Source organism: Phascolarctos cinereus, unplaced genomic scaffold, assembly GCF_003287225.1.
Source record: "Phascolarctos cinereus isolate Bilbo 61053 unplaced genomic scaffold, phaCin_HiC Scaffold_5;HRSCAF=322, whole genome shotgun sequence".
Lineage (NCBI taxonomy): Eukaryota > Metazoa > Chordata > Mammalia > Diprotodontia > Phascolarctidae > Phascolarctos > Phascolarctos cinereus.
Genome location: NW_027555958.1, coordinates 366,134,274 through 366,161,269, shown reverse-complemented (window position 1 = coordinate 366,161,269; position 26,996 = coordinate 366,134,274). Strand labels below are relative to the sequence as shown.

At 40.2% G+C, this 26,996-nt stretch overlaps 1 protein-coding gene across 2 annotated transcripts in view; it reads right to left on the bottom strand.

The window, feature by feature from the left end:
• The window catches only part of PTPN14 (protein tyrosine phosphatase non-receptor type 14), a 259,512-nt gene that overhangs the window by 135,134 nt on the left and 97,382 nt on the right, over positions 1-26,996 (bottom strand). For both annotated transcript variants that reach the window (XM_021007778.2, XM_021007777.2), the window contains one exon: positions 6,175-6,496. In XM_021007778.2, coding sequence (XP_020863437.1) covers positions 6,175-6,348 — 174 coding nt within the window. In that variant the 5' untranslated portion in view covers positions 6,349-6,496. The remainder of the gene's footprint in view (positions 1-6,174; positions 6,497-26,996) is intronic.

Sequence of the window (26,996 nt, the reverse complement as noted above, 5' to 3'; positions counted from 1 at the left end):
TCATCAGATCTGGCTGCATAGCTTAAATATGGTCATCCAGCCTTTGCTTAGATCTGTTACTAGCGAGGAGACTAGGATGTCTTATAAAAATGTCACCAAGAGACTAAGGTGGCTCGTAAATTCCATCAGGTGATACTAATTTAAGTATAACTAAATAAAGAAACTGACAAAGCAGGAAGAAGAAAGAGGAGGAAGGAAGGAAGGAAGGAAGGAAGGAAGGAAGGAAGGAAGGAAGGAAGGAAGGAAGGGAAAGAGAGAGAAAGAAAGAAATTTAAAAATATACAGGAGAGCAGAAGGAAATTCAGAAAAAGGCATAGACAAGCAAAGCAGTTTTGTTACAATTGTGTCAAATTTAATATACTTTTTTTAAAAAATTAAGAGAATCAATCATCATTTAGTAAACATCTATGTGCCAGATACTGCTAAGTGCTGGAGAGGGGAGGGGATGAACGTTTATATAGTGCCTACTTTGTGCCAGGCAGTGTGCTAAATGCTTTACAAATCTTATCTAATTTGGTCAGAAATTCAGTTTCATTAACAATATTTTTCCATATTTCATATTGAAACATTCAAGTTTGTCCATTGTCAAGCTCTTAACGAAAAGAAATTTTTAATTGTAAAAAATGATTTATCATAAAAAATTTAATATACACAACTTCCAAAGAACACTTGTTTCATAATGAGAAGTATACCTACATTATAGGATGTTTCCAACGACAAAACCAATCACTCCACTCAATTAAGATTCTAATCCCTCAAAGAAACCAAATTTTTTTTTTTAAGTTTCCACATTAATAGAGACAATATGGTAGTGCAATGGAGAGAGTCCTGGGACCTGGGTCAGGAAGTTCTCAATCAAAATTCAGCCTCAGACACTTACTAAGCTTCGTGACCATAGGCAAGTTACATAATCTGTCTTCCTCAGTGTCCCTGTCAATAAAGTAGGGATAATAATAGCACCTACCTCCCACAGTTGTGAGATTAAATGAGATAATATTTGTAAAGCATTTCACAAACCTTAAAGTACTATGTAAATACTATGTAAATTACTATTACAAGTAATAATACTTGTTTCCTCTTATAACTCCTCATCCAGTCCTATGCATCCCTATGACCCAAACAAAAAATAAAAGTGGCTGAAATAGACCATAGGCTCATTCTGTTAAAGGATACATTCTTCTTCAAGGCTGTGCTTGCTAATAAAAAATAGTCTTCTTTTTTCAGTAGCATCTATAGTTATAAAAGGCCACGTCTTTAAAATGGTTGTTAGACCCTTACCACACCAAATGTGTCTAATCTTCTTAGACCTCGGATCAGTATTGGTGAGTATGGGAGACCATTTAGAAATACTATAGGCTTTAAAAAGTGAGATGGGGCAAAGGAAAGAACAGTTGGAGGATACAGATTCCAATCATGTCTCTATCTCTAAACTAGATCTTCTGAAGGTCCTTCCCTTTTGCTTCCTGCTCTGTGCAGTCCCTGATGGACAAAGGAACAAAGGACCTTTCCTTTTTCCTCTCTATCCTTTTCTCTGGTAGTCAAGAGTATAGACACTACTTGGCTGTTTTCATCCATCTTTTCTCCTCTCTTTATTCTTCCCCAGCAAGCAGTAGCAGACGTCAGAGTGGCTCTGGTGTCTGCAAATGGGATACTCTCTCTGGGCCAAGTTCATGACTATCATTGATCCATAGCTGATCATGACTTCCCTTTCCAACATATTGAACATGCAGTCACTCACCTTTTATTTAAATATCTTTAATGAGGAGAAACCCACCAATTTCTGAGATCACACATTCTATTGTTAGATGCCTCTAATTGTTAAGGGAGAGTAAGGGAAGGGAACAAACATTTCTTTACTATATGCCAAGTGCCATGCTAAACACTATACAAATATTACTCCATTTGATCCTCACTGCCTCTTTGTAAATTTTATCTGATGCCCCCAGATTTGTTCTCAGTGACAAGAAAAATGAGACTAATCTCTCCTCCAGATGACATTACTTCAAATGTAAGAAGGAAGCAAAGAAGGGAAGGAGGAAGGAAGAAAAGAGGGAAGGAAGTAAAGGAAAGAAGGAGGGAAGAAAGGAAGGAAAGAGGAAAGGAAGGACCTATTAAGCACCTACTACATTCTGGGCACTGTACCAAGAGCTTTAAAAATATCTCATTTGATCTTAAAAATAACTCTAGGAGGTAGGTACTGTTTGTTTCCATTTTACAATTAAGGAAACTGAGGCAAACAGAGGATGAGCGGCTTTCCCAGAGTTATACAGCTAATAAGTTATCTGAGGTAAGATTTAAACACAGGTCTTCCAGAATCCAGGAATAGTGCTCTATCCACTGTACCACCTATAGCTACCTCCATGAAAGCTATTATTAAGTTTTCTTATCTTCAGACTAAATATCCCCAATTCCTTCAACTTTTCCCCATACGGTACAATGTCAAGGACCTTCACTATCCTGACTGCCTTCTTCTGGATGCTCCCAGTTTATCAATGACCTTACTAAAATGAACACCGTTCTCTAGATGTGGTCCTCGGCAGAACAGCAAGATTATCAGCTTGAACACTGATGGGAATCAAAGCACCCGGGGTCTAATACTGCCTCTACAGCTCACTACCAGTGTGACCTCTGACAATTCATTTAACAATAACAAGGCCAGTGTCGGCAGATTTCATCGTACATAGGAAGGACTAAGGTATAAAAAGATTAGGGGTTGGGTGGGGTTGAGGAAGGTTATGGAGGGCTTCAAATGCCAAAAAAAGAAGATTTTGTATTTGATCCTGGATCCTGAAGATGACAGGGAGCCACTGAAATTTACTGAGCAGAGGTATGGCATTGTCAGACATGCACTTCAGGAATATCACTTTGATAGCTGAGCGGAAGAAAGATTGGCCTGGGAAGAAACACTATAGCGACACCAACCAGCAGGTTATTCTATCAGGTTAAGTGTAAGCACCAGAATGATAGCAGTGTCAGAGAAGAGAAGAGGACATATATGAGACAAAGGTAGGAAAAACAGGACTTGACCACTGATTGTATATAGTGAGTGAGAAAGATTAAGCAGTAAATGATGACACCTTGGTTGCAAGCCTGGGAGATACCCTCAACCATAACAGGCAATTTAGGAAGAATGGTGGTTGCTGTTGTTTTTCCTTTGTCCTCAAAGAGAACCATGACATCAGAAAGTTGATGCCATGACACGCAAGTGAATTGGATTTAAGCGAGGCAGAGTTGTGCTGAGTCACCAGCCTCGCTCTCTCCTCCAGAGCCATGTGGGTCCAGTGGCCAGATAAGGATCAGGAAGACTGGAGGTGGCCCCCAGGAAGAAGGGAGGCTTTAGAGGAAGGTTAATGATTTCAATTTTGGACATTCTGAGTTTAGGATGTCTCTGGGACATCCAGTTTGAGACGACCAATAATTAGTTGGAGATTCAATCTAGGAAGTGATCAGAGATGTTAGGGCTAGATAAGAAAATTTGAAAATCATCAGCATAGAGTTGGGTGACCTTAGCAGGTTACTTAATCTCTCTCAGCCTACTTCCTCATCTAGAAAACAAAGAGGTCAGACTAGATGGGCTGTGAGGTTACTTCCAGGTCTAAATCTACAATCCTATGACATCAAACTATTAATAAGCCATTCAACGAGTTCTGAATATACCTAGATGTATTACTGTACATATGACATTTCTCCTTCTTGCCCACAAGAACAGCAAGTCAAATGCTTTGCTACACTTTAAGCAAACTATACCAATGACATTCCCTTGATCTATTAGTAAGGTCATCAATCTGAGTTATTGTTAAAGAGTCTGGTTCCATTATATGTCATTTTTCTGGTAAGTCATTCCACATATGTTATGTATTTGTGTGTTTGTCCCTAGTTAGGAAATCACCTGGCAATACATACATTCGATAGTCTCTATTAAATCAATCTCTCTCTGTCTCATAAAATTATGTTTGTTTAGTGGCATTCAATCTATCAGGTACTCAATTAATCACTGCTAGAAAAAAAACAAGATTGCTAGGTCAATCTCTAACAAACTACAGTCTTAACATACCCATCTCCATACTTTCAAAATAGCTATCTCCTATGCCTACCATGCATTCCCACCTTATCCCCATCAAAGTGTGAGTAGAGACTATCTTTTTCCTTTCTTTATATCTTTGCCACCTGACACAGTGCCTGGCCTAGAGTAGACCCTTAATAAATGAGTATTGACTATTCCTGCCTTTTGGAATACCTAGCTTCCTTCAAGGTTCAGTTCAGGAGCTACTTTCTATGTGAAGTCTTTCCTTTCCTAGTAATTTGTGTTCTCTCCCTCATTAAATCACCTGGTGTTTACTTAGCTGTGTGCATGTTATATCCCCGGTAGAATTAAAGCTATCAGAGGGCAAGGATTATTTCACTCCTGTCCAGCATTTCCTACCACTATACCTGACACATAGTCAGTGCTTAATAAATACTTGGACTGAGGTGAATTGAATGTAAAAAGATTCTGCCTAGCAGTGAATGCTTTATGAATGTGGGATGCAGGGCTAGAGTACATAAATGTAGTATTAACTTCTCCTTTGCCCTATATGTTATAAAATCTGGTTATAATAGTTAAAATGAAGCCAAAGACAACTTTGATCAACAGAGCTAGATATGAAAACATTAGGTCCAGGAGCAAGTTTTAGATGTGGGAAGAAATCAACAGAAAGGAGACGTCAGAAAAGGACAAAAAGCAGCCTAGAAGAAAACAGGCCACTTCAGCCTATGCAGTGTTGGTAAAAAGATGGGGCCAGATTGCTTGCTGATTATGAATGTACACTGAATAGAAGAGGCACCACCCTCCTTCTCCTCCTCACCCAACAAACAAGCCTGTACCCACCATGCTCTCTTTCCCCACAGTAAACCACACATGGCCTTGTCTAGGCATGGCTAGGATGGATACAAGTGATATTAAAAAGAGTTCTCTGTGGAATATTCATTCCAACACTCATGACACTTGGAGCGTGACCTTTCTGTCAGCATCTCAGGTATGTTTGACTCCCCTTTTAACCTTTATAGACTGCAGTCTCCATTCCAATCAGGTCATCTCACCTTTGATGGCTCTTGAGCAAATATCCAACTGTGCATTTTAATGACATTCCTTTTAACAATCATGCTTAGAATAAGACATTATGTTTACTGTGCAGATTCCAGACATAGAACACCCAAAGCCATGAACTCCCCACCCCTTCCCAGTCAACAAGAGTGACATTTTAATAACATCTTTCCTTGGAAGTCTTTAAAATTAGGAGAGAGCAAAATTGGACTTGATACTCTAGGTGCTAGAAGTACCTCTTCCAAGAAATAATCAGAAAGATAAATGGTTTCAACTGTGTTTTGTTTTCTAAAGGAAAAAAAAAAAGACCAAAAGAAAGCATTTCATAGAGAGGACTGCTTGTAGGTAAGGGCAGCTGGGTTACACAGCAGATAGAGTTCCAGGCCTGGAGTCTAGAAGACTCATCTTTCTGAGTTCAAATCTGGCCTCAGACATTTATTAGCTGTGTGACTCTGGATAAGTCACTTAACACCACTTGTCTCAGTTTTCTCATCTGTCAAAATGAGCTGAAGAAGAAAATGGCAAAACACTCTTTGCCAAGAAAACCCCAAATGGGTTCACAAACACAACTGAATAACAACAACAAAGAAGTTGTACGCTTAAGAACTCCCAAGGAAACAAAAATTCCCATTCTCTATTTTACAAGCTGCCACAAATGAAATCACCATTTCACTTTGTCATTGTGACCTTCCCTCAATTTGTAGGACAATACTGAAATATCAAAAAGCAGCTGTCATAAACCCGGACATAGGAGTTTTATACTCAACATTTTTTAAGTCAAGTACAAAAACAGAAACAAAAGCCCCAAACTACTCAACTATTCCAATATTGGAAACCATCTGCTGGGGAAAGGACCTCTCTTTTCCAGCTCTGAGAAAAACTCCTCTCCCCAGAGGAAAGAAACGAGGACCAAAACACTGAGAAAACTCTAGATGGTGTCCTTGTTTCTCCCTCCACTGAGTTTCACAGACCTCTCTGATAAAATCATGCCAATGGCTAAGAATAACAGGATCCTCATAGACAGATTGCTTAGACTGAAAAACATGCTCCGAGCCTGGAGCCCAATCGTGGTTCTTTGTCGTCACCCTCACCTCTCGGAGCTCCAGCCTCTGAGCCACGGCCTCCAGACACTCTTGCCCTGTGCTCTCCACTGACAGCGTACACTCTATCACATTGCTGTCCAGCAGGCGGATCCGAGTGACAAAGCAATTCTTGCTTAAGACATTGTAGCGCCGTGTCCGGCGAAGCTTCAGCCCAAACGGCATGGCTCTGTGGCCTAAGACAGTCGCCCCCCTTATCTCAGAGTCAGCTCAGCAATCGTGTGGTTTGGGGACTTCTCTAGCTGGTCTGATCCTCCACGCATGGGAAGAGGTGTCCATACCCAACACAGCACTCCCGTGGCACGGCTGCAAACTGAAGACAAAAAGCATGGTTAGACGGAGGCAGAAGACAAGCAAGTCCGAGGAAAAACAAAATAAAGACTCGAAACCAATGAAGTCCTCATAAGCTCCGCCCTAAGCTATGCTGTGGGTGCTAGTGGTAGGTATAGGCAAGTAAGGAAGAAAACAAAAAAGGAGAGGCTAGGAAAAGAATGCATATGATGGAGGCGTGATAGGATGCCAAGCACTGAATCAGGTGCCCTTATCAATTATTACATAGGGGTTTTTTTGTTGTTCGGTTGTTTCAGTCATGTCCAACTCTTCATGACCCCATTTTGGGTTTTCTTGGCAAAGATACTGGAGTGCTTGACTTCTCCAACTCTTCTTACAGATGAGGAAACGGAGGCAAACAGGATTAAGTGACTTGCCCAGGGTCACACAGCTAGTGAGCGTCTGAGGCCAGCTTTGAACTCAGGAAGATGAGTCTTCCTGACCAGGCTGAGCACTCTATTCAATGCTTTCACACCTTTATCATTAGTTATTTTTTGTTGTTGTTGCTGCTATCATTCAATACTGTAGGAGCATTTCTGATACACAAAATCCTGCCATGAATGCATGCCTCAGCAACTTCTTCATAAGAGTTCTGAGGGAATTATGAAGGCCAGTGACTTGTCCATTATCACACAATTAATGCGGCAGAGCCAGAACTCAGACCTACTTGAATCCTACTCCCAAGCCAACCTTCCATCCGTGATGCCTCTCTCCTGCCCACCACTACTTCTGAAATCCACATCCCTTTATGAGAAGTACAGTACTACTACCACTACAATTATTCTCTCATGTGATCCTCACAACATCCCTGGGGGTTTTTTTGCTATTATTATCATCATTTTACAGATAATAGTAGCTAATGTTTATATAGTGCTTACTATGTGCCAAGCACCATGCTAAGCATTCTCTAATAATTAACTCATTTGATCCTTTTTTCTTTTTTTGGTAAGGCACTGGGGTGAACTGACTTGCCCAGGGTCATGCAGCTAGTAAGTGTCAAGTGTCTGAGGCCGAATTTGAACTCAGGTCTTCCTGAATCCAGGGCTACCCACTGCACCATCTAGCTGCCCCTAATATTATTATTATAATTTCTTGGGTTTTTTAAGGCAATTGGTGTTAAGTGACTTGCCCGGGATCACACAGCTAGTAAGTATCTCTGTCTGAGGCTGGATTTGAATTCAGATACTGCTGACTCTAGGGCCAATGCTCTATCTACCACACCTCTTAGCTGCCATATAACTGTGATATCTGACCCTCTTTAGGCATTTTGTTTTGTTCTGTTGTCTCCTACTTTTTGTGACCCCATTTGGGGTTAACTCATTTGATCCTTAGAACAACCCTGGGAGGTATTATTATCTCCATTTACAGATATGGAAACTGAGGCAAACAGAAGTAAAATGACTTGCCCTGGGTCACACAGTAAGTATCTGAGGCCAGATTTGAAGTTGGGTCTCCCTAACTCCTGGACTAGTACTCTATCCACTGTACTACCTAGTATCGTAATAAGTTTTGCGTTAATTGCCTTCATAATTTAAAGTGACAAGCAATAAGTTTTTTAGGTTGTTTTATAGAATGAAGTAACAGAAGCAAAAGGGAGCTACAGTGATATAAAAATTTAGAGACAAAATTGAAAATAGTCCCTCTCTTCCCTCTTCCCTCTATCGTGTTTAAAGAGCCAGGCTTTGTCAAATCCATCATAATATGCTACTAGCCTTCACAACTACTTTCAAAATGAAAATGCACACACACATATATACATATGTATCTACAAAAAAACCCACATATACATATTCTCAAATGGATCTATGATCTCATTAATTTGGGAATTCCCTCAAACAAAGCATCTCACAATTTATCCACTCCTATCTCTCCTGTGTAACTATTGTCCATCTCTTACCAAAAGTTTGTCAAAGGGCATCAACTCAACGTGCTAAAGACTTTCCTTACCTTCTCCAAATTTCGAGGGCACCAGTGGAACACTCTGGTTGCCCACCTTTCATCCCTCACTCAAGCTATTCACAACTGTATTTGGGTGAATATGTATGTTTTCACATATACGTATGTATATATATACACATGTATACATATGTATGTATCTCAAAACATGTACGTTTCCCAACTCTAATCCATATTTCACACACCTACCAAAATAAACTTCCTAATACACAAATCAGTACTTTCCATTATTCAAAAGCCTTTATTGTTGCCATTTTGCCTCCAGGAAAAAAAAATACAAACTCCATAATGTGGCCTTTGAGGCCCTCTACAATCTGTCCCCAAAATAACTTTCTATACTACTTCACATTCCTTCCCTTTACACGTGTAACATTCAAAACAATATGGACAACCAGTTCTTTGTTCATCTCAAGGAGTATTTTTCTACCTACCTGTGTACTCTCATAGAGTGTTTTGTGTACCTGGAACACATTCCCTCCTCATCTCTGTTTATTATTCCTTTCTTCCCATAAAAGCCAGTTCAGATACTACTTCCTTCATGAAGCCAACCCCCTCCCCCACCCCATCCCCTCTTTCCAAAAATTATTTTTTTCCTCAGTTTTTATTTGTTTATAAATTCCCTTCATTTTCAAACACATCCCTCTTACTTCCTCTACTCAGAGAGCCATCCTTTGTAACAAGGATCAATAAGGTAGGGGTGGGGTGTGGGGAGTGGTTCAATGAAATTAACTAGTAACATCAATTTGTGTCCACACCCTATCTTCTCTCTGCCCTTCTCCTGAGCTTTAGTTCTATGAAGGCAGACAGACATTCTATCTTTGCCATCTCCGAGATCTATGCACACAGTAGGTACTTAATAAATGTTTACTGAATAATTAACTTGAATTGGCCAATGGAATGGATGGGGGGAGGCGGGGGAAACACATTCAATTATCCTGACGACTTTTTCTCCTTTTCTTAAAAAGAAAAAATGGAGAAACAACACAGATTCTTCAATCCATTTAAAAATATTGCTTTTTTTTCCTTTTCAGCAAATGCTTTAAACAACTAAATACTGAAAACTGTTAGTCCCTCTCTTTCAACATATTTAACCTCAAAACTTTGTTAACTTGGGGCAGCTAGGTGGTGCAGTGGATAGAGCACTAGCCCTGCAGTCAGGAGGACCTGAGTTCAAATCTGTCATGAGACACATAACACTCACTAGCTGTGTGGCTCTGGGCAAGTCACTTACCCCCAACTGCCTCACTAAAAAAAAAAAAATCAAAATCAAAACAACTTTGTTACCTTGTTTGATTTAGTAATTAGTTTTATTGATAGCCTGATGCGTGTTCATGAGTAAAATGTCAAAATGAATCCCAGTTCTGTCACTTATCAGCAGTGTGACCTTAAGAAAACCACTTAGCCTCTTTCAGGCTCAGTCTCCTCATCTGTAAAATGGGAGGCAGAGTAGATTAGACAGTTTCTACAATCCCTTGCAGTACAATCTATGATCCTATGTCTATTTATTCACATTTAAATGCTATGAGCCTATGGTTCTGACCAAGTTGTCATAGCAACTACAAGAAGCAACAACAACAGAGAAAGACCAGTACCATCCAGCCCTGAGCCAATAACTCTCTAACTGCATGGCTACCTCTTCTACTCAGCCTTCCTACTACGGGAGGCTCAGTCTCCTCTCACTCTCAGCCTTTCCTAACTGCCCCCCAATGACAGCAAGGACCTATGTCATTATGGAGCCACCCTGTTTTCCAGATCCCTCATCCCAGTACAGAGAATTCTTCTCCCTTGCCTCATGCCCCAGAGAAAGACAGACATGAATAGCAAACACTTATGGGCATTTTTGAATGAATAAATAAAAGCTTTTCAATAACGTCGATGGAGTACTCCATGCCAGCACTGCAGGCCTTCATAGAGGTTGTCAGGGTACTATCATACAACACTGTAAAACACTCCCCTGGACTGCCATACCATTTTCTCATGCTAGCCCATAGCACATTCCTTCGTATGATAGGTTATTTTTTTTTTGATGGTTTAAAACATGGATGCTAGAGCACATGACCTGATTAAGTAACAGCCTGAAAGGCATTACCATTTCTTAAGCACTTAATGTTGGCAGATCTTTATGTTTACCTACAAGGTAGACTTGCATTGCTTATCCTTAGACTACACATAGAAGATCTGTGGAAGGAATCCAGAATGGAAAGACCCACCCAAAGTTCCACAATCAGCAGCTAAGCCTGAGTGCTTTAGTCTGAGGCAACCAGGTGGCAAAGTGGATAGAACACTGAGCTTGGAGTCAAGAAGACCCAAATTCAAAAGTGTTCTTCAAAAGTATTCTTAGCCACTTACTAGCTGTGTGACCTTGGGCAAGTCATTTCACCTCTGTTTTGCCTCAATTTGCTCATCTATAAGAAGGGTAGCTGAGTGGCACAGTGAATAAAGTGACAAGCTTGGAGTCAGGAAGATTCATCTACCTGAATTCAAAAATCTGGCCTCAGACACTTCCTATCTGTGTGATCACAGGTAAGTTACTTAACCTTGTTTGCCTCAGTTTCCTCATCTGTAAAATGAACAGGAGAAGGAAATGGTAAACCATACAATATCTTTGCCAAGAAAACCCCAAATGGGGTTACAAAGAGTCAGACACATCAGAACAATAACCAAAATCTTCCTGGTTATTGTGAAGATCCAAATAAGATAATAATTGTAAAGCGCTTAGCACAGGTCTTGACACATGGTAACCACCATATAAATGCTAGCTATTATTATCCACTAAACTGTATGCTCCTTGAGACAAGGGAATGTCTTTTACCTTGTACTATGCCTCCAGAATTTAGCACAATACATACCAAACAGTAGGCTGACTAGCATGAACTAACTCAGTAGGTTATAGCAGAAGATCTCAAACTTTTTGATATCAGGACTTCACACTCTTAAAAATTGCTGAGGATCCCAAAGAACTTTTGTTTATGTGGTCTATATCAATTGATATTTACCATATTAAGAATTAAAATGTCTTATTATTATTATGAAAATAATTTTGACCACAGAATCCTCCTGAGTGTCAGTACCTCCCCCTCTTTGTGGTCCCCCAAACAATGCCCTAAGAACTGCTGAATTATGGGATGGTGTTCAGACGGAGGGTCAGGTGCCCCCTACTCAATTTCAATACTGGCTTCCAGCAGAAAAAAAAATTCTATGACACATGACACATGTGCCCCACCAAGCTGTCTCTCTCTGTCTCTGTCTGTCTGTCTGTCTGTCTCTCTCTCTCTCTCTCACACACACACACACACACACACACACACACACACAGAGAATATTTTGAATGGCTTACATACCTAACCTCCCAATCCCACTTTAAAAAAAAATAAATCTAAAGGGTAAACTCCATTGATATATTCATGGTGGGTAAGGAATATCATCTTTAAAATACACAGTGGCACATAGTTCTCACAATGTCTCTCAGAAATACCCAGCCATCTGGTTTTAATTTTAGATATATGATCTATGGAGAGAATCAACATGTGACAGAGGCGAATGGGTATTTTTAAACTTCTCTGAATAAGGCTGCTGAACCTGCACAAATGCACAGTTCCATTGCTAAGTTTTTCATACCAAGAGAATGCAAAGTCCAGGGCACTTTCAACAGACACAGGCTCCTTGGAGTTATATCTACAGGATGCTGGAAGAGATCTCAAAGAGGCCATTTAAATGACCCCTAGGCACAGGTAGGATAACAACTAAATCAGGAGGCAAATAACCTGTCTGGACCTTCGTCTCCTTACCTAGAAATTAAGGAGCAGGACTAAGTGATTGCTAAAGGGCTTTCCAGTTCTAAATTGCTATAATTTTATGAAATACCTATCCCTATTTTTAAGCTTTCCTGTGAAGATTTCATAGCCTCCATTGTTTACCCAATTTCATTATGAACTACACTCACTACACATAATGTCCATCCTCAGAACTAGCCAGATATGTGTGTGTGTGTGTATTAATTCTATCCACAGAAAAAACATATCAGTTAGTATAACTTTTTATCTACCTGAAGTATAGGTTATAAATATACCTCTACAGGAAAAGAAAATGACTACAGTCCCAACTTAAAGGGCCCTGTCATCTTCTTTGGGGAAGCTTAAAAAAAAATGGTCGTACTAAAGCAATGAAAGCACCAGGCGAAAATACGAGACAGCTCAAGTGTAAACGTACACCAGGTTTTCATTGAACCACATCCATAAGCATCTCTTATCACCAAAGCAGAGACACTTGCTTTTACAGTTAAAGGGCACACAAACAGGATGAGTTATACAATTAGGAGCTAATCCTGGACAGGTAAGAGATTATACACCTTTTAAAAACTTCACTGAATATATGTTTTGATTTGTTTTGGGACCAGGTTTCATTCATGTTGGGAGCTCTCAGTAAGGAATATCCTTTACCAATGCAGACCAGTACCCTCTCTGTAACTTAGAGTCTTAGAGAATGACTTCCACAGAGTCACAGAACCAGCATGGATCACAGGTAGGTCCTGAAATCATGTATTCTTAAATCCATAGCTATCAACTATGCCAATATGCTTTCAGGTGCACCTTTTTCAGGGGAAAAATGGGCCAAGATTGCCTTTTCCATCTTAGGACCCTTCTTATGATTGTAAGAGAAGGCAGGGATTTTCACTGGAACTCCGATGAGTTTTCCAAAACTGTCACTAAGCATTAGAGACTAGGTCAATACTAGGTCAAGAAAGATAGCTAAAAGGTTAATGGAAGAAAGTAGAGATTCCATTCCATTCAACAAATATTTATTAGCTATGTACATGACATTACGCTAGGCTAGGTATTTCTCTCTCTTTCTCTCTCTCTCCCCCATCAAGAATTCCACAGAGGGGTTTTAAGCCAAGAACTTCATCGATATGTCTAGGTGAATAGACTCATAAGGAGTGACATGAGGTTTGATACCAAAGATGTTACGAAAGCAGAATCAGCAGAACTTGGCAACTAATCAGATGTAGGGAGCTAAGAAGGAAGAATGAAGATGTATGGAGTGAAGGGAGAGAAGAATCAAGGAAAAAGCTAGCTTACAAATGTTATAAACATGGAGGGCTGGGAGGATGGGATTACCTCAGCAGAAATAGACACATTTGGAGGAAGAGAAGATTTGTGGGTTTCTTGTTTGTTTCCTTGGTTTGTTTGGGTAGGGGAGTAGAGAGAGATAAAAAATGAGTAACATTCTAATTATATTCAATTTTAAAAGTTAACAGGACTTCCAAGGTAGAGATGTCTAATAGACATTCAGAGACTGGAATTCAAGAAACAGATTAGGGCTTGGTGAATATATTTATTCATACACACACACACACACACACTTAGGAGTTACCCAAATAGACGTGATCGCCAAACTGACGGAAAAGGCACACAAGATTCCAAAACGTCTAACGTAGCGATAGATGAGACCTGAAAGGACATCCACATTTGAGATGGATGATGTTCCACAGCAAAGGAAACCGAGAAGGAACAGTCAGACAGATAGGAAGAAAACCAGAAATAATTAGTGTCCCAGAAGCCCAGAAGAATAGAAAGTGATAAAAAGGGTATCAAAACCAGAGAGGGCAAAGAAGGTGTGGACCATCAAGAAACCACAGGAACTGAGCAGTCAGGAGGTGATTCGTAGGGCTTAAGAGGGTAATTTCAGGATAGTAGTTGCCTCAGAAGCCAGATTTATGAGATTGAGACATAGCAGATAATATGAAATTGGAACCTGACATGTTTGCAGACCCAACTGAAGGATCCAGTGATTAGGGATGTCATATTCCTGTTACAATTATTCATGCTTTCATCACAGAATCTCAGAGTTGGATGGGAACCTGACAGAGAGAGAGAAAGTAAGAGAGAATAATCAATAGGACAGGGCAGATCCTTAAGAAGGAAGAGAGCACTTCTGTTCATCGTAAGTGACTTCCCAAGTTGGCAAAACAGAATGTTGCCTCATAAAATAGCAATCTTCATTATTTCCTGGGTTCATTTATTTTTCCCAAATGTGTCTATGAGAAAGTAGGCTGATAATAGAGGAAAGTAAGGATTTTTATAACCAAAAAAAAAGATGCTTTTTGCTAATTTAGACAGTTCTTTCAAAGTCATAGGAAAGAAAGGAAACTATCCTCCCTTGAAAACAGGAAAATTATATCAGCCAAGTACTCAACAATCCACTAAACTGAATTACCTCAGCCTTATCAGGGACATGCTACTAGGTAACAAGACAAAATAACAATAACAACAACAAAAGACATCAAAATGCAACCCATTTGGTTTTTCCCAGGAAAATGCACTTGGAGGTTATAATGGCTACATTTCAGTTTTTGGTTTTGGTTTGGCTTTTTTCATCCCCCTCCCCCTCCCCTTCTTCCTGACCCTCCCCCTAGACCAGTAGAGGTGTGTGGTTTGTTGTTATTCTTGTTTCCTTTAAGTTAAGGCCCAAAAGCCTTATCCCAAAGCAGCTAATTGCTGTTCAGCAGAATCCTCTATTTACCAATAGTCTTTGGACTTTTTCCAGTGTGTTCTATTACTACAGGTCTTGAGCACACCCAACACAACTTTTCAGCCCTAGTCTGGATATGAGAAGAGAAAATGGATGCCACTTGTCCATCCTGTATGTAAACCTGTATATGAACACTCCATGGGTCTGGAAAATGTTTGAGGGTTTTGATGGGAGGGAGAAGAAAAGGAAGGTGTGTGTTGGGGATGGGGGAAGGGGGAAAAGGAATTGATGAAGAGAGATTGAAGAGAGGCAGGGAGTAGTGGTTACTTATTCTTTGGCATTTCTATCTATATTTTTCCAAAAATGAACCAAAAAGGAAGTTAATTTGCCTCAAAATTAGTTTACAGTATATAATTTTCTTCCCTAAGCTTGACTTAGCTATGCTCTGCCCACTGAGTTGTGATGATACATAAAATTATTTTGTGGGGAAGTCACATCCTAGGACGTTGGGTGGGTTTTGGATTAATTATCCTACATTTTAAAAGGAAATAAAAGTGAAAACAAAGTACTGTTCCTATGAAAGGCTTAAAATACCAACATAGCTTTGACTGCTAAAGAAAAGGCTGTGTGTGTGTGTGTGTGTGTGTGTGTATCACACACATATATGTATGTGTTTACATTATATATGTGTATGAAGAGAAAATTTACATGTGTATACATATGTATGTACAGATATATATTCATAGCCATCACATTTTTGTCATTAACCCTTTTTTCTCTCCTCTCCCACCTGATATTCATAATTCCATGATGAAAAGAGTAGGCCAATGAAAAATACATTTTCCATCTATCATAACTGAGGTAGCTAGATGGTATAGTAGACAGAATCCTGGATTCAGAGACAGAAAGACCTGAGTTAAAATCCTGCCTCAGACATTTACTAGCCATGAGATCCTGACAAGTCATTTAACTTGTCAGCCTCAGTTTCCTCCTCTATAAAATGGGGATCATAATAGTACCTACCTCCTAGAATTGCTGGGAGGCTAAAATCAGTTAATATTTGCATAGCATTTTACATATTGTAAAGTGTTATATAAATGCTAGCTTTATTGAGTTTTTTTTTACCATAATACTTTTACCTTCCTCATCATTCTTGTCTACTAAAAAATATTAAATTAGAAAAGAAAAATTCCTTCCAGAGTATCCAAATACCTCACCAACTGTTGCAGCGGACAGAGTGCGAGGCCTAGAGTCAGGAAGCCCTTAGCACCAATCCAGCCTCAGACACTTACTAGGTATGTGACCCTGGGCAAGTCACTTTGCCCCTGTTTGCCTCAGTTTCCTCATCTGTAAAATGGGGATAATAATAGCACCTACCTCCCAGGGCTGTTGTGAGGATCAAATGAGATAATTTTTTTAAAGTTCTCAGCACAGTGCTTCTCACGTAGTACACATAATATATGTATAAATGTTAGCTATATTATTATTACTTATCCAAATGGCTACCATCTCTCAATATCGTTTATTCAGAACACTGCCAAGAATCAGGAACGTAGAAAAACAAAACAAAATAAAAATAAAAACAACAAACCTTTGAGCAGCCAAAACAGATGACACAAATTATGAGTGCTAAAAGCTGATGACATATTTTTCTCACAAGAACCCTTCATTCATAGTATGTAGCCAATCAGAAAATAAAACAAACTAGAAAATGAGAGAAACAGTTATCATAGGGCAGGATAACAACCAGTGAACAATGTTGACTTCCAGCAAGAGAAGAGGAAAAAAAAAAGTAATGTGCAGATACAACAACAGAAAGATTTTGAAATCTTTTAGTCTTGGGGCAAACAGTTCCTCATTTCAATAGACCCTGAGGGTCTACTGGTGTTCATAATGATTATCCTGAGTCATCAAGCAAAGGTTAAATGATGTTCAGAACACTGTGTTTAAGGATACAGGAAATATTTCCATCCAAAATAATGTTTGGATTCTTAAAAAAGCAAAACCTCAGCTACTTGGAAGAACTGGCTATCCTGACTTCTCTTAGACTTCCAGAAAGCAGAGACTTTCTTGTACCAAGAGTTATACAATATGAAATATTTTGTCCTAAATTAGCCCTTTTACCTGAGTTTGAGATACTACAAGATTAATACATTGAGATGAATGTGTGCAAATGATCATTCTAAACTCCCCAAAACCTATCCCACTAGACAGGTGACAAAAAAGAGAAAATTCTTGCAAATTAGAAGCAGCCACTAGGTGAAGAAAAAAGACTCAGTCTCTCCTCACTCATCTTCTCCTACCCCAAATCAAGCAATCAGTAAGCATTTATTAAGCACCAACTATATGGCCTGACACCAAGATACAAATATAAAATGGGATACTCCCCACTGTCAAGGTGCTAACATTCTACTGAGAGGTGGAGCAGGGTGGGGGGAGGGAGATCAGGGTTCAAGTAAATACTTGATATGTACAGGAAGGCAGTTTGATTTCCACTGAGATATTCTGGCCCTTTCATTGTTAAAGTTCTCTTTTAAGAAGAATTCAGGAAAAGTTATCTTTGGTAGAAAGACATGTGTTAGGATAAAATGCCGGTGTTCTGGAATGTTAGATGCTGAAATCCACGGACTATAAAAGTGCCCATGTAAAAGCATGGACTCCTCCCTCTCCAGCTTGCACAACTGATCCTATCTGAAAAGTATTTGAAACTCTTCTCCTTCTCCAATAAGCCTAACTCTGTCTATTCATGCCAGGAATGCTTTGCCCTGGGAGACTCCACCTTCCTTTGGTAGATGGAAGATTCTGCATGTGGGTTCACCCACTCTTTATATAGTCACTGCCTCCTCCCACAGTGATGCTATCAGTGTTTTGATAGTAAGATGGAGTTAAGCACATTCAAAAGAATAACACATTCAAAGCTTGACCAAAACCCTTATTTTACAGAGAAGTTAACTGAGGCCCAAAGATTTGCCCCAAAAGGAAGGAAGTAGCAGGGTTCAGGTTTTAATCTGGATCCCCTGATTTTAAATCCAGTCTTTCTTCTACTATACAATGCTACTGAGAAATCCCCTGGGAAAAGTCACAGGATACTAAGAAAATAATATCAAAGCTCTTTGAATTACCTAAGTGGGATTTCAGTCACAAAATCTTTAGGCACCCTAAACTACATTGATTGTTATTTTTCTCTCCTGGCCCTATTCCTGACTTTTTCTGACTTTCCTTTTCCCTTCCAATCCCCTTCAAAACTGGGATGCTAGCTCATCCTGGAACTTCCCTGAGTACCATCAGTGTCTTTGCCCCACAATAGCCTCTACCTGCCATGACCCACTCACCCTGGCATATTCCTCCCCAAGACTATACCACCCCTTCTCTCAATGGTGAATTCCTCTGGGAGCCTCCATTTTGGAAAAGGGCCCAGGCCCATCTGCCCTCATTCTCCTCCAAGCTTTCCTTGTCCCTGACTTTCTCAGGACTTCAAAGCCATGCCCCGAACAGGGTACCTTCATTCTCCTCCCCCTGGCCCTTCCTTTTCATTTTGCTTTTTATCACTGTCTTCCCTCCTATTAAAACGTAAGTTCCTTGAGGAAGGGAACAATCTTTTTTTTTTCTTGTATTTGTATCTCCAGCACTTAGCACAGTAGTTAACACATAGTAAGCAATTGATAAATGCTTGTTACCATTCTTGCTTCCTTTTGAATGTGGCCACTATTTATAAAAGGAATTTAATAAGAAAACGTGCAACATGGTCTAACAGATGAAGGGCCAGCCTTAAAGTCAGGACACCTCAGTTTAAGGCTTCCTTCTGATACATACTAGATGTGCGATCTCTCTAAGGCAGGTCATTTAATCTCTTAGGAACCCAAGAAACTCAGACTTTAACATATTCCAAATGAGTTGCTCTGTCCATGTCACCTCTCTCATTTAATCCACTCCAGTGGCTTCTTACTACCTCCAGGATGAAATATAAAATCCTCTGCTTGGCTTTTCAAACCCTTCACAACCTAGCCTCTTCCTACTTTTCCATTCTTCTTACACTTCCTCCCCCATCTTGTCCTCTGTGAACAAGAAACATTGGCCTCTTTGACATTTCTCACACCAGACACTCCAGCTACTGATTAGAGGCATTTTCATTGGCTAGCTCCATGCCAGGAATTTTCTCCCCACTCATCTCCCCTTCCTGCAAGTCTCAACTGAAGTCTCATCCTCAACAAGAAGCTTTTCCTAACATTCCTTAATTGTGATATCTACCCTCTGAAATCATGTCCTATAAATATATGTGTCTATATACACACATATGTCTATATAGGCATGGGTATGTATATATGCAATATATGTCTATATAGACATATATTATGTATATACATACACTTGTACGTGTGTGTATATCTTGTTTGTACATAGCTACTTGCATGTGGTCTCCATAGACTGTGAGCTCCTTTAGAGCAGGGACTGGCTTTCTATATTGTTTTGTTTTGGGGTTTTTTGTTTGTTGTGTTTTGTTTTATTTTGGGGTTTGGGGGGGGTTGCCTTTCTTTGTAATCCCAGTGCGTTAGTGTCTGATACGGAGCAGGTTCTTAGTAAGTGCTTGTTAATGACTTGTCCGAATCAGGAATTCCCTACAGCAATGAAATCATAGGTAATGACTACCCCTACACACAAAAAAAGCATAACAATCATCAATAATAATCCAACTATGAGCCTATATCCAATCTCTGCTTCCTTTCTTCACACACAGTGGGTATTTTGAAACACCACACAGAACACTGGAAGGCACTTCTACCTAGGTCAGGTAGATGAATTTCCCTCCCATCCGCCCCCCAACACACACACACACACACACACACACACACACACACACACACACACACACACACACACACACACTGAGAGACAGGGAAAGGGAACAAGCATTTAGTAACTGTCTACTATAAGTGCTTTACAAATATCGTCTCATTTGATCCTCACAATAACCCATAGGTGTTATCATTATTGCCTCCTTTTTACGGTTGAGGTTAATCAACTTGACCAAAGTCATTCAGCCAGTAAGTGTCTGAGGTCATATTTGAACTCAGATCCTCTTGACTTCAGACCCAATAATCTATCCATTGATCCTCTCAGCTGCCTCATGCTTTCCACAAAGAGTGGAAAGAGTGCTAGATTTGGCAACAGAGGTCCTTGTTCTAGTTATGCCACTTACAGACTTGGACAAGTTGCTCTGCCCGTGTGGACCTCAGTTTCTTCATCTGTAAAATGAGTATATTTGACTTTACAACCTGATAACCTCTAAGTCTATGATCACCAATGACTCCTACTTAATAAGCACAGCAGCAACACTGAGAGTAGAGCAGGCAGCCCTTTTTCCTGCCTAGGTAGGTAATCATTCAGTGAGCATTTATTAAGCACTTATTTGGTACCAGGCACTGTGCTAAAAGCTAATATTACAAAGAAAAGCAAAACAGCCCCTGCCCTCAAGAAGCTCACATTCTAAAGGCAGTTGCCTTGTTTGATGCAGTAAATGGCTCTAAGAAAAGTGGGAAAGACCCAGCCTAGACCATATCCAAGGTTCTCTCTTTCCTGTGTACAAACCATAAAAAGACAAACACAAAAGCACCTGGAGAGTCCAAATCTACCTCCAGGCACCAGACAAGATCGCCAAGGCAAAAGACTTAACAGACCACATACCACAGACCACACCTGCTTCCAGGTAAATCAACAAAGAGCACCTTTAATTCTCTCTCTGTTTCACAAAATAGGAGAAGGTGGAGTTGGGTGATCTGTTCAAAGTGAAGAAATACAGGATAAAAGGGAGAAAGACCAGAACTGCTGGATGTGGTGGTCTTCATGAAGACTTTCCATTTACTCCTGCACAAATGTGAGTTCCTAGCAGTAAAGGCTCCAGGGAACGAAGCATACTCTCATCTGCACACTAGGAGCCTCAGTTAGACAGGAGCACATCCTGACTTGGCATACTGGACCAACTGGAGACTGAATGCAAACAAGCAATGGTCTCAGAACAAGCTCTAAAAATCCAAACTAAGTAAAAAACTCTGTACCAGGTCAAACGGTCACAGGTCCAGAGCTGGAAGGAAACATGTATGAAATTACTACCAAGGGGCAGCTAGGTGGCTCAGTAAATAGAGCAGTGGCCCTGAAGTCAGGAAGACCTGACTTCAAATCTGGCCTCAGACACATAACACTTACTAGCTGTGTGACTCTGGGCAAGTCACTTAACCCCAATTGCCTCAAAAAAAAAAAAAAAAGGAAAAAGAAAAGAAAGTACTACCTAAAATTAAGTCACTTCAAAGAATTCTGTTCCTTATGGATTCAGAAGCTGGATAGACCAGACCTTCTCCTCTGACCTCTATGATCCCTCTCAGTTCTAAAATTTCCATTATTTTCTACTCCATTCCAGAAATAAAACCAAGAATAGAGAATGAATGCTTATAACCCATAAGTGGAGAACATTTTATTTTCATTTATTGAAGAATCAACAAATCTCCAACTGAAAATTTTCAAAGAGAAGGTATAAGAGGAAGGTATTCCTCTCCCTAAATTACTCACTCTTCACTAATTAGAAGGGATTAAAAAAAACTGAATCTTTAAGTGTCTTTTTTGTTTCTAAAAATTACACATATTTGCCAGAACTAGGACAAAAATGCAAACTTCCAAAAGCATACAGAATACCAAAGTTGGAAGAGACTTCGGTGAACTCTTACTCCAAGCCCATTCCTGAAAGAAAAATCCCCTCCACAATATGCCCAACCAGTGGTCAATCAACTTTAAATTTGAAGACTTCCAATGAGAGAAAACCTACCACTTCCCCAGGTAGCCTTTTAATTTTTGGACAACTCTAATTGTTAGGAATTATTTCCTGATATCAAGCCTAAATATACCTCCTTACAAATTCTCTCTTCCTCACCCTCTTCTCACCTCAATTGTCACTATCTAGCACAACCCTCTCATTTTACTGATAAGGAAACTGAGGTCCAGGGAGTTAAGTGAGGTTAAAGCACCCTGAGGGAAAGGGGTAGCATGTACCAGTCAAAGCACTGCCACCATCTTGTTTGTGCATACTTGTTTGCATGTAGCACCCCAATTAGCCTGTGAACTCCTTGAGAGTGCAGGCTGTCTTTTATCTTTCTTTGTACACTCTGCACTTATCACACAGTGCCTGGTACATAGATGTTTAACAAATGCTTGTTGACTTGACCACTGTCTCCCTTTAGGCCTTGATCAAACGAGCCCATGACCCTGAATGTAAGGGCCTTTAGAATACTAATGTACCCCAGACTACCAGTTCTGTTTCCAGCCTGACCCCTGCAGCCATCACGTGAGGAAGCAGTTCTTATAGAGAAGGGACCAGGAATATTAACCAAATGCCAAATACCTGCCATCTATGGGGCAAGAAAGAGAGGCTAACTGAAACAGCAAGGCAACCTAAAAAAGACAAGAGGTGGCATATGCCAAAAAGTCAAAATACCTTGACCACAATGGCCCATAAGAACCCAACAGGTTAGCCAATGACCCAGAGCCCAAAAAGCCCACCAGTGGCAACATTACCATTACCACCACCACCACCACCACCACCACCACCAGTCCTACATCAGGCCCAGACCCCCACAGTCATCATCATGGATAGCTTAGCAACTGATTCTGCAGCCCCACCATCTCAGTAGATCCAGATACTGAAGACCAGAAAATTCTTGCCACAAATTCTTTGGCATTGTCAAATATTTTCATATCAAAAACTGATATGATTCTATCAGGGGAAATGACATTAAAGAAAATGCATTACCATCAATCTTGCCTCTACAGCTAAAGGACCATGGGACCTTTCTGTTTGACTGGCAGCTAAAAAACACTGTGCGTGTTCTCTCCTTCATTAGAATGTGAGTTGCTTAAGAGCAGGGATTGTCTTTTCTACCTGTTACCTCTAGTGCTTTGCACATTGTGTTTAATAAGTGTTTGGTGTTTAATGAGTGTTTAAATGGTATATAGTAAGTGTTTAATAAATGTTTTCATTAGATGGTGTCAATGTCTTGCCCAAGGCCCCACAGGTAAGAAGAGGCAGAGATACTATTTAAACCTAAGACCTCTAAATTCCAGGTTTAGTGTTTTTGTACTGTATCATAGTTCTCTTTCCTATTCTTTCCCAAAATCAAGTCAATAAGCATTTATGAAGCACCTAGTATATGCCAAAGACTATAATAAGTGCTAGGGAAACAAAACAAGAGTCTCCTGCAAATAAGCATGACTCCAACAACAACATATATTTTCATTTCTTTTGTAGAGAGATACAGAAAGTGGAGGCCAGAAGGAGTGTAGGCAGAGTTCTCAGGGAACCTAAAATGAGACTGTATAACTGCTAACCTGCCTTACAGCAAGCTGGTTAGTCTATTAGGAGTGAGCCTTAAAAAAAAAAAAAGGTGACGACTTCATAAGGCATAAGGAATCTAAGCATAAAGGAAGGACAAGTGAATACAAGCCTTCCTTCTAAATTAAGATAAACAGTTCCATATCAGCTTCTGATAATGTAATGGTACCATGTGAGCTGTATTTTTTTTAGAAGTGTTATGAACAGGTAATGCAATCATTCCTCCAAAGCCAAGTAGTTGAATCAGAAGTAAAAAGGAATGAAAACAGGTAAGAACTCGTGTCAGCTGTTAAAAGTGTTGTGTAATCTGAACTGATGCAATGAAATGTTAATTACTATGCAGGAAAATAAAACTTCCAAAAAGGAATGGCTAGGCTACTTAAGTGAAGGTATGGACCCACATTCGCTTGTGTCTACATACACACACACCACATTATAATCTGTTATTCCTTTTGTTTTTACAACACAATCATTTCTGGGTAACACAACCACCAGCATCAGTAAGCATTCCCTTTCAACAATGAAAAATAGCCAAGTCAAGCCAAAGAATGACCACATGAAACAGAAAATGCAACATTCAACAGTCCATGGCCATCATCTCTCTTCTCTCTAAAGAAAGGAGACAGGTGCATTCTCTCATCTCTTTTCTAGTGCAATCTTGGGCATGATATCTAAACAGTACTTGTTCCTTTCACTTATAAGAGTGTAGTCACTGCATAAACTCTTTTCCTGTTTATTAAGTGGCATCCAGGGGTCAGCTAGGTGGCACGGTGGATACAGCACCGGCCCTGGAGTCAGGAGGACCTGAGTTCAAATCCAGCCTCAGACACATAACACTCACTAACTGTGTGACTCTGGGCAAGTCACTTAACTCCAGTTGCCTCAAAAAAAAAATTAAATAAAATAAGTGGCACCAGTTCATACAAACAGTCCCATATTCTTCTGAATTCCACATTTCAGTTATATATGTCTTTCCATGTCTCACCTAGTACAATAAGTGTTATTAAAGAAAAAAGATTCCTGTCCTCAACACCATTCTCAGTAATGAGTAGTGACCTCCAAATTGAAGATTTCCTTAGCATCTTGGACCCCAGTTGAACAAATCTAGTTTTTCCATATAGGTCTCTGCTTGCAAAGGGGGAAATATAAACTACAATTGTGCATGGTGTATGCACCTTTAAGGACAGGAGGCCAAATGTCAAGTGCCTTCAGTTCTTAAATAGTGTTCTTATAACAACAAATTAACTTTAATAGGGTACATTCTCTGGCATAGTGGACAGACAGCTGGATTTAGGGCTTAGGAAAACCTGGGTTCAAATACTGCCTCAGGAGCTTATTAGTTGTTTGACCAAGGCCAAGTTATTTAACTTTTCTGTGTTTCAGTTCCCTCATCTATAAAATGAAAGGTTTGGACTCAATCACTTCCAAGGTCCCTTTCAGCTCTAAATCTACTATCCAAATACCTTCTTAAACACAAAGATCATCTAGGGCAGGGGTCTTTAATGTGGAGTCCATGAACTTGGGATTTGTTTTTTGTTTTTACATTGTGATAACTGTATTTCAATACAATTGGCTTCCTTTGTCATTCTATGTGTTTTATTTTATGCATTTAAAAACATTCTTCTGAAGGGGTCCAAAGGCTTCACCAAAATGTCAAAGGCATTCATGATGAAAAAAGTTTTAAGAACTGCCTCAGACCAACCCCATAATTGATGAATGAACACCCTCCACAACATGACCAATAAGTGGTCATTGGATCTTTGGTTGGAAATCTCAATTAACAGAACATTTTCCTTCATGAAGCAGCCTGTTTTCTTACTGGGCCACATTCAAAAAGCATAATTAAATTAGATCCCTTTGTTCTTTGGTTACTCTTATGAAAACTATGGGGGAGGGGGAGCCAAGATAGTGGAATAGCAGGAAGTATAGAAAGCTTCAAACACACACACACACACACACACACACACACACACACTCTCTCTCTCTCTCTCTCTCTCTCTCTCTCTCTCTCTCTCTCTCTCTCTCTTTCTCTCTCTCTTCCAAACCTTCTCCAAACAGATCTAGAAAACCAGACCCAATCCTGACTGGGAAAACCAAGATAAAGGTAGAATGAGTCACACAGTGAGTCACACACATCTTTCCAGTCCAACTCCACCACAGGAAACAGAGCAGTCTGTGGCTCTTGGGCCTGGGTCTCCCTAGGAGCACACAGCCCAGAGTATTTCAGCTTTCAGGGAATGAATGAGGACTGAGGCTGTGCACCTGGTCAAGACAAGATCCCCGAGCCATATCGGGGCACCGTGACCCTGAGGAGGATGCAGGAACAGGTGCCAACTGGCAGCTCTGCTGTTCACTACCTAGTTCTGGATCATAGATCTAGGGCAGACCGAGGAAGAGACCTGTGCCCAGAGGTGGTATTCAAGGGACTGAATGTCCAGAGGTGGCATTCAGGTAACAAGTCATCATTGTCATAGGCCCTAGGCTGTGTAATGAGTGAGTAACAAGTTCAGAATCAAGCGACAGGATTGTGACTTTGACCTCAGGAGCAGAGGAGGGACTCAGTTCCAGTCTCCAGCCTAGTCTGAGGCTAAAGCAGAATCACCAGAACAGGGACCAACAACTTCCCAGCTGATTTACAATGACAGTCCCACAGAAGGACACTGAAACTCCAAGAGAGGCAAGGCCACAGGCTAGTTGCTCAGACACAAACCCAAGTCAAGAACTTGCAGAGCTCAGACCAAGAGAGCAGCAACCCAACTTGCAATGCAGTCATTACCATTTTGGGAATACTGAAAACTTTCAGGACCCCTGCCTGTCCTCGAGATCTTGAAATAACAAAATACTCAATACGAAAGAAAGTGGCAGCAGGAATAGCCCAGACCTTCCCTCCAGCAGGGCAAAGCCTGGCCCTAATATCAAGTCCAAAGTCAGGAAGTAGGCTGGAAGAATGAGCAAACAAAAAAGAACTCCACACAAAAAGCTATTATGGTGACGGGTTCCGCAAGACGCAAATTCAGAAGACAATGGCTCCAAAACATCTACAAGCAAAGCCTTAAAGAAAAACACAATTTGGGCACAAGTTCAACTAAAATTGTTGGAAGACTTAAAGCAAGAGTTTAAAAGACGAATTTAAAAATGTTTTTATAAATGAAATAAGAGTGCTAGAAAAAAAATGGAAAAGAAATGAGAATGTTGGAAGAAAGAACTGGAAAGAGAATAGCTTAGGAGTAACTGCCTCCACTTTCAGTTCTGTACACTGGTAGATTCTTTTTTTTTCTCTCTCTTTTCAAACTGAAGCCCTTCTAAGGACTTGCTCAAGGAACAAATTCCCTGAAAATTGTTACTGTTTGGTCACGTCAGACTCTTCTTGACCCCTTTTGGGAATTTTTTGGCAAAGAGACTGGAATGGTTTGTCATTTTCCTCTCCAGCTCATTTTACAGATGAAGAAACTGAGACAAACAGGGTTAAGTGACTCGCCCACGGTCACACAGCTAGTAAGTGTCTGAGACTGGATTTGAACTCAGGTCTTCCTCACTCCAGGCCTGTCACTCTATCCCCTGTACCACCTAGCTGTCCCTATTCTTTTAGGTTAAAGTACTGAAGGCCTTAATGAGAACACTTTATTGACAAAGCTGGGGTTTAAACTGAGTTTGTTTTTTCAATCACGTCAGACTCTTCATG